This window comes from Meles meles, chromosome X (assembly GCF_922984935.1).
Source record: "Meles meles chromosome X, mMelMel3.1 paternal haplotype, whole genome shotgun sequence".
In the NCBI taxonomy this organism is placed as follows: domain Eukaryota; kingdom Metazoa; phylum Chordata; class Mammalia; order Carnivora; family Mustelidae; genus Meles; species Meles meles.
This window is the reverse complement of record NC_060087.1, coordinates 111,506,864-111,515,202: the sequence shown is the minus strand read 5'-3', so window position 1 is coordinate 111,515,202 and position 8,339 is coordinate 111,506,864. Positions and strand designations below refer to the sequence as shown.

The 8,339-nt window shown below is 40.5% G+C and overlaps 1 protein-coding gene and 1 pseudogene across 1 annotated transcript; both read right to left on the bottom strand.

Annotated features, from left to right (window-relative positions):
* Positions 1-5,568: 5,568 nt before the first annotated feature.
* LOC123934459 (coiled-coil domain-containing protein 169-like) lies at positions 5,569-6,213 on the bottom strand. Its single transcript, XM_045994579.1, has one exon. It carries the CDS (start codon positions 6,211-6,213, stop codon positions 5,569-5,571), a length of 645 nt encoding a protein of 214 aa, XP_045850535.1.
* A 1,020-nt stretch (positions 6,214-7,233) lies between these two features.
* LOC123935240 lies at positions 7,234-8,021 on the bottom strand (annotated as a pseudogene).
* Positions 8,022-8,339: the final 318 nt, after the last annotated feature.

Genomic DNA, 8,339 nt, shown 5'->3' with positions numbered 1-8,339 from the left:
TTGTGGATTTCATCTGGGTTTTTATTGGCGATTGTCATCTCTCAAAAAAGCCAGTTTTGTTTCCTCCTTCCCAGTCTGGATGCTTTTTATTTCTTTTCCTTTCCTGATTGCTCTGACTTAGTAATCCAGTTCAGTGCTTGATTTGAGTGGCAAGAGTGGGCATTCTTGACTGTTTCCAATCAGAGTGGGAGAGCATTCACTCTTTCACCATTGATACTATGATGATGTTATGATGTGAGCTATAGACTTTTCTCACGTCCGTTATCAGTCTGAGAAATTTACCTTCTATTCTGACTTTGCTGAGAATTTGTTTTTATTTGTGGTAAAATATACATAACATAAAATTTGCCATTTTAAGTGTACATTTCAGTGGTATAATGTACATTTACATTGTTGCACAGTCATTACCACCATCTACCTCCAGAACTGTATCATCTTCCCAAACTGCAACTCTGTACCCATTAAGCATTTCCTCCTCCCAGCCCCTGACAACCACTGTTGTAGTTGCTGTTTCTATAATTTTGACTACTCTAGATACCTCATATAAGGGGAATCATATATTTGTCCTTTTGTGACCAGTTTATTTCCACTTATCTTCAAGGTTTATCCCTACTGTGGCATGTGTCAGAATTTCCTTTTTTCTAAGACTGAATAATGTTCCATTGTGTGTGTGTGTGTGTATACACACAAAATATAGTGTATGTGTATATATTTTGTTTGTGTGTATATATTTTGTTTATCCATTCATCTGTCGCTGGACACTTGGGTTGCTGCCTGTCTTCATCCATTTGGGCTGCTGTAACAGATTATCACAGACTGGGTGGCCTATAAACAGAAGAAATTTCTTTCTCACACTTCTAGAGGCTAGAAATCCAAGATCAAGATGCTAGTATGGTCAGATGAAAGCCCTCTTCCTGGTTCACAACCAATGCCTTTTCTCTGTGTTCTTACAGGGCAGAAGGGGCTAGGGAGCACTGTGGGATCTCTTTCATAAAAACACTGATCCCATTCATGAGAGCTCCACCCTCATAAATTAATCATCTCCCGAAGACCCCACCTACCAATGTGGTTGGGCCCATCACCTTTGGGAATTTGGATTACAAGGTATGGATTTTGGGGGACATATTCAGACCACCGTACCACCTTTTGACTATTGTGAATAATGCTGCTGTGAACATGGGTGTACAAATATCTGTTGGAGTCCCTACTTTCAATTCTTTTTTTTTATTTGACAGACAGATCACAAGTAGGCAGAGAGGCAGGCAGAGAGAGAGGGGGAAGCAGGCTCCCTGCTGAGCAGAGAGCCTGATGCTGGGCTCAATCCCAGGACCCTGAGATCACGACCTGAGCTAAAGGCAGAGACTTTAACCCACTGAGCCACTCAGGTGCCCCCCTGCTTTCAATTCTTTTTGGCATATACACAGAAGTAGAATTGCTGGATTATATGGTAATTCTATCTTTAATTTTTAATTTTTTGAGGAATTGCCATATCATTTTCTGCAGTGGCTGCACCAGTTTACTTCTCAGCAGCAATGCACAAGAATTCCAATTTCTCCACATTCTTGCTAATACTCTTTCTTTGGTCTTTCTTTCTTTCTTTCTTTCTTTCTTTCTTTCTTTCCTTTTTTAATACTAGCCAGTCTACTGGGTGTGAAGTTGTTCTGTGCCCCAGTCTTAATTTATAAATTTATAAAGGTTTAATTTATAAAGGTTGCTGAGTGGCAACATGTAGAGACTGATGCCACTGAAAGAACATTTTAATGTTACTTATGGTCACTCTAGAAACAATAGACAATATTTCTTTACCTTAATCATCCCAGAGCCAGGTACCAGGCAACTAGAGAACATTCATGTAGTTCAGAGCCTGCCAAATTATTTAAACTAGCCAATCTTAAACTGTGTACGCTGCCTGTCTTGCCTTTCCCAATTAAGTCAGTGGCCTATACGTATCCCTCTTTTAGCACACAGTCACCTTTATAAATTAAGGCCTGGACATAGAACAGTTGGCAGAGTGCGCTAGGTGACTCAGGGTTCAATGGAGGGGGCTTGCTTCTAGACTGCTCTTGGCTTACTGACTGGCTTTACCAAACAGTGAGTGCTACCAGGGAAGGCGTGGCTGGCTCTTGGCATGTTGGCACTCTGGAGGCCACTGGTTCATGATATACCTGCTGAACGCTGCCATGACCTTACAGCTAAATCAAGGAGAACCTCAAAGCATGAGCCTCCATGGCACTCCTCATTTAGTCCGGCTTACCTTGGAAAGCTTGGTCCACTGGGCCAAATCTGATTTCCCTGGTTTGACACACGTAGGTTCCAAAGGTAAAAAAAGGGGGAGGGAGTTTAGCTACCTAGAAATATAGGCCATTTAAAAATATTTTATTTATTTATTTGACAGAGAGAAATCAGAAGTAGGCAGAGAGGCAGGCAGAGAGAGAGAGAGGACGAAGCAGGCTCCCTGCCGAGCAGAGAGCCCGATGCGGGACTCAATCCCAGGACCCTGAGATCATGACCTGAGCTGAAGGCAGAGGCTTTAACCCACTGAGCCACCCAGGCGCCCAATTTAAGCCATTTTAAAAGGAAGAAAAAAAGCTTAAATTGGGACAGGGATGGTCCCAGTGAGAGGTTCCTTAGAGGCATGGGGTCCGTTTTCTCTCCCCTCTTTCTCTCTTACCAGCTGGAGACAAAAACTAAAGACTGTGGCTTCAGGTGCCTACAAGCCTAAAACACAGGGGAAAAAAAACAGGAAAAAAAAGGACCATGGTTTTAGGCCCATGGGGATACAAGCCCAAGGGGGAAAAAGGTGAACTTTAAACCTTATGTACTGAGCAAATGCAGGTCTGACAAACATACTGCTAGCCCTAGATTACTTACTGATTTTATTTTTATAAACATTTTTATTTATTTGAGAGAGAGAGAACAAGCAGGGAGGAGGAACAGAGGGAGAGGTAGAATCAGACCCCTACGGAGTGGGGAACCCAGTTCAGGACTAGATCCCAGGACCCCAGGATCATGACCTGGGCCCAAGGCAGATGCTTGACCGACTGAGCCACCCAGGCGTCCTTATTTATTTTATTTTATATTTATTTATTTTTTAAGATTTTATTTATTTATTTGACAGAGAGAGATCACAAGTAGGTGGAGAAGCAAGGGGCAGGGGAAGCAGGCCCCCCACTGAGCAGAAAGCCCAATGCAGGGCTCAATTCCAGGACCCTGGGATCGTGAACTGAGCTGAAGGCAGAGGCTTAAACCACTGAGCCACCCAGGTGCCCCTTATTTTATTTTTTAAAGATTTATTTATTTATTTGAGAGATAGAGGTGGGGGAGGGGCAGAGGAGAAGGAGAGAGAATCTTAAGCAGACTCCAAACCTAGCGTGGAGCCTGATGTAGACTTGATTTCACAAACCTGTGATCATGACCTGAGCTGAAATCAAGTCAGACGTTTAACCAGCTGAGCCACCCAGGTGCCCCAGCCCTGGATTACTTACTGATTTTAAAACAAACTTCTAGGTACAGGGGGAGAAAATGAAATGTAATTAAGTAATTATGTATGCATATATAAGATTATAATATAAATATATAATAGAGGAATTGTATATATATGCATATATGTGATATATATATATATATAAAACTAAATTAAAACAAAGCCCCAAATTTGATCGAGTTCGAAGTCCAAAATTAAATGCTAAAGAATTTATATAAGTAAATGATAAAAAGACTGCTGATTGGCTATTGTGCCTCTACAACCTTTGTTCTGAATTAACTTTAACATTTGCTAAAATACATCAATTGATAAGGCCTTTATGGACCTAATTAAGATGGGGCTCAAATTGTAGCTTGTATCTGGGAATCTCACTGAACTTCAGCATTCTGTCCTCTATAATCTTAAGAAGGTAACTAAATATAAAGTGAAGAAAAAAATTGGTTTGTTTCACTTTAATTGTAGCCTTATCTAAGTTTCCAAGATTATAATAGCCATTGACCTAAAATATTCCATTTAGACATATGTGGTCTGACACAATAAATAGTAACTTAAAATTAAAGTAGGTCTTTGACAGTAAACAGCAAGTGTTGGAGAGGATGTGGAGAAAGGGGAACCCTCTTATACTGTTGGTGGGAATGCAAGTTGGTGCAGCCACTTTGGAAAACAGTGTGGAGATTCCTCAAGAAATTAAAAATAGAGCTGCCCTATGACCTGCAATTTCACTATTGGGTATTTACCCCAAAGATACAGATGGAGTGAAAAGAAGGGCCATCTGTATCCCAATGTTCATAGCAGCAATGGCCACAGTCGCCAAACTGTGGAAAGAGCCAAGATGCCCTTCAACAGACAAATGGATAAGGAAGATATGGTCCATATATACAGTGGAATATTACTCAGCCATCAGAAAGGATGAATACCCAACTTTAGTATCAACATGGATGGGATGAGGAGATTATGCTGAGTGAAATAAGTCAAGCAGAGAAAGAGTCAATTATCATATGGTTTTACTTACTTGTGGAGCATAAGGAATAACATGGAGGACTTGGGAGAAGGAGAGGAGAAGTGAGTTGGGGGAAATTGGAGGGGTAGATGAACCATGAGAGCCTGTGGTCTCTGAGAAACAAACTGAGGGTTTTGAAGGGAAGGGAGTAGAGGGTTGGGAGGGCATGGTGACGGATATTAAGGAGGGCATGTATTGCCTGGAGCACTGGGTGTGATGTATAAACAATGAATCTTGAGGGGCACCTGGGTGGCTCAGTGGGTTAAAGCCTCTGCCTTTGGCTCAGGTCATGATCCCAGGGTCCTGGGGTTGAGCCCCGCATCGGGCTCTCTGCTCGGGGCGGTGAGCCTGCTTCCTCCTCTCTCTCTCTGCCTGCCTCTCTGCCTACTTGTGATTTTTCTGACAAATAAATAAATAAATAAAAAATCTTCAAAAAAATAAACAATGAATCTTGGAACACTGAAAAAATAAAATTAAATAAAAAACATAAAGTCTTTGAGGCTTACAGATTGCTTAATGAAATGGAACCCTACTGACCCCCAGTTAAAATCATTAACCTGGCCCAATATAAGTGAAAACAGGAGGATCAAGAATTAAGACTCACTATACAAAACCTAATTAATAAAGGGATGAATATCTTCACTACTTCTTTGATAGCCATTTTTTCCTGTTCTTAAGTCTAAAAAAAATAAAAGAGTTGTGTGTGGGTGGGTATTCCTCATGGTAGATCACTACTATCTTTATGCTACGGCCCCTGCATCAGACATCAAATATTATAAAAAAGAAAATATAATGATGATAACCTTCAGGTTCTCTAGGACTTTTTAAGAATCACAAACTGCTATTAGATATATTAGAGTCACAAATTATTTTCCAGAGTAATTTTTGAAACTAAACTAGATTACTAAAAAATTACTTTCATGCAGATAAAGGAACAAACAGCTGGAAGAGGAGCTAAAGAAGTTTTAATAGCTTTTTTACAAAATCTATTTCCTTCCCTGAAAAATGCACTGAACTCTAACTTCACAAGTTGAATATTACATATGAATAAAGGGAAGAAATAGAAATCCATCCAGTTCTGGAATCATGGATTGAGTTTTGGAAGATGGTGTGGTTTTGTAATCTTTTTTGCTGGTCCTTTCTTGGCATTTACTATTTTCTGATTAGCTGGATTATGTCTTCCTGCTTTCACATGATTCTCTTTAATTCTATGAAGTTGATCCATCTGCTGCCTTTTAGAAACTTGGTGTGAGCCAGAGATGTGAGACATTTCAGCTAGGTATGCGCGGCGTTCATCATTGGTTTTGTGGTAAGCTCTTGACTCTTGTTCCAGTCTAAGGGCACAGTTTTTCACTTGATTTTCAAGACTCCTTTTTTCTTTTTCTAGCTGTTTAAGTAATGTATTTAAGGATTCCACTGGCATTTTCTCATAGACACGAATAGAAGCTAGTCTATCTGAAGGATTTCCACGGATTTTTTCCATTTTCTCTTTGAGAGTAACAATTTGCTTTTCTAGTTGAACGTTCAGTTCAAGTTGTGCTTCATAACGGGTTTTCCACTCACCACCTTCATTGTAAGTATTGAGTTTGGCTTCCAGTTCCACTATCTTGTGTCTTATTTCAAGTATTGAGAGCTGTACCAAGTCTTTCATATGGATTTCTTCCAATAACTCCAGTTTAAGGCTATCAGTGCTCAAACCTTCAAAGTTGTCCCCTCTACCGTCCCCCATGATGTCAGGTCAGAGACCTCCCACACCCTTCTCCTCGGCACAGCTTACAGCAGAAGGTCTGAAGGGACACCCAGAAGCTGGGAAGGAGCAAGTGTTGTCATAAACTGTTGCCACAGTGACCTGACTCCTAGAATTCTTGGTGGAGTTTTCTCCCCAAGCACTTTGAATATGAATATGTCATAATACCACCTTCTTTTCTCCATTGTTTCTGATGAGAAGTCAGCTGTTAATCTCATTGTGGTTCACATGTGATTTTCCTCTTGCTATTTTCAGGTTTTCTCTTTGGCTTTCCCTCTCTAGCTATAAATATCTTTGAGTTTTTTCTACTCAAAATTCATTAAACTTGGATGTAGATTGGGTGTAGAGAGTTAACTTGGATGCTGTGATTAATGTTTTTCATTAGATTCATGGTTTTCACTCATTATTTCTTCACGTACTTATGCGCCCTTTTCCTCCTCTTCTCTTCTGGAACTCCCATTATGCATATGTGGTGTGTTTGATGGTGTCTCTCAGGCCTTTGAGGTTCTTCAGTTTTCTTCTTCTTCTTTCTTTTTTTTTTACATGTTGTTTCTTTAGACTGGATAGTCTCTATTGATCTACCTTTTAGTTCACTGATTGTTTCTTCTATCAGCTCAAATCTGCTTTTGAGCCCTTTGAGTGAATTTTTCAATTCAGCTGTACCTTTTAATTCTAAAATTTTTATTCATTTCTTTTTTATAATTCATATCTCTTTGTTAATGTTCCCTATGTGATAAGCCATTGTCATCACACATTCCTTTTATTCTTTAAATAAGGTTTATTTTAGTTCATATTTTTGATAGCTTATTTGAAGTCCATATGTACTAAATCTATCATAGAGGCCCTCCTGCAGATAACTTGTATAAGCTGCTTCTCCCCCTGTGTATGGGCTACACTTTGTTTCTATATATGTATGTATGTATGTATGTATGTATGTATGTATTTATCTATTTATAGAGAACTTTTTATTACTTCTATGTAAAGAAAATCGACAGCATCCACTCAGCCCAGTTTGGTGGCCAGTTCTTTAGCCTTTGCATTTTCTAACTTGGCATTGAGAAACATCAACTTTGGAACCAAGACATTGCCTTCCCAATGACAATAGATCTCATTGTATCTGTCATTGTAATTGGTCCTGATGGCTTCCACTGGCTTAACCAGAGCTCCTTTGTCTTGTGAGTTAACCTGTGTGAAGGTCTTCCTGTCAACCAGATGCCCCAGTCTGGCCTTCCCCTTGATAATGCAGTAGGGAACCCCCAACTTACAAAATAGGGCAGGCAGGAAGACAACCAGCTCAGTGGGATCCACATCATGTGTAATCACTAGCAGCCGAGCCCTCTTGTTTTCCACCAAGGTGGTGACAATATTAACCCCAGCTCGAAGGTCAGGCAGCCTCTTAGTGGGGACATCCCCTTTGCCAGCAGCTGTCTTCTCACCCTGGGCCAACAATCTCTGCTTCTTCTGCTTTGTGTCTGGTCTGTATTTGTGGGCCAACTTAAGTCGTTGAGTGGCTGTTTGAAGGTTCAAGGCCTGGGCGAACTTGTTAATCACTGGAGGCACTTTCAGATGTTTCTAGAAAATAACCCTTTGCCACTCCAGCCACATGTAGTAGGGCCATTTGACAAAGTGGGTGAGATCCCTTTGGGGCTGGATGTCCTGTCCAATGCCAAAATTCTCAGGCCTTTTCTCATACAGGGATGGACCACCTTCTTGGCCTCCTGCTTCTTCACAACAGCAGGGGACGGGGCTGCCTTCTTCTCCTTCACCTTCTTTCCTTTCAGCATCTTAGGTGTCTGGAGGAGAGCTATTTTTATTTTTTTATATTGCACTATGTTCCTTTGTTTTTGCTTAGTGATATGCTTGGATTAATTATTTTAGTGTCCATCTCCCCTGTGGTGTGTGACAACTGGAATCTTTGCTCAGTTTTTGGTTGTTGCTGTTGTTGTTAACATTCTTGTTCTTAATTTTTAAGCCTAGCCACCTAGGCTTCACCCTTAGGTCATCATAGCTTGTGATCAATTATTTGTCAGAGATTTTGCTCAAACACTTTGAGCCAACAAGTTTTCCACCCTTTCCCAAGGAATCTATGCATGTGTTGGTACACTCAT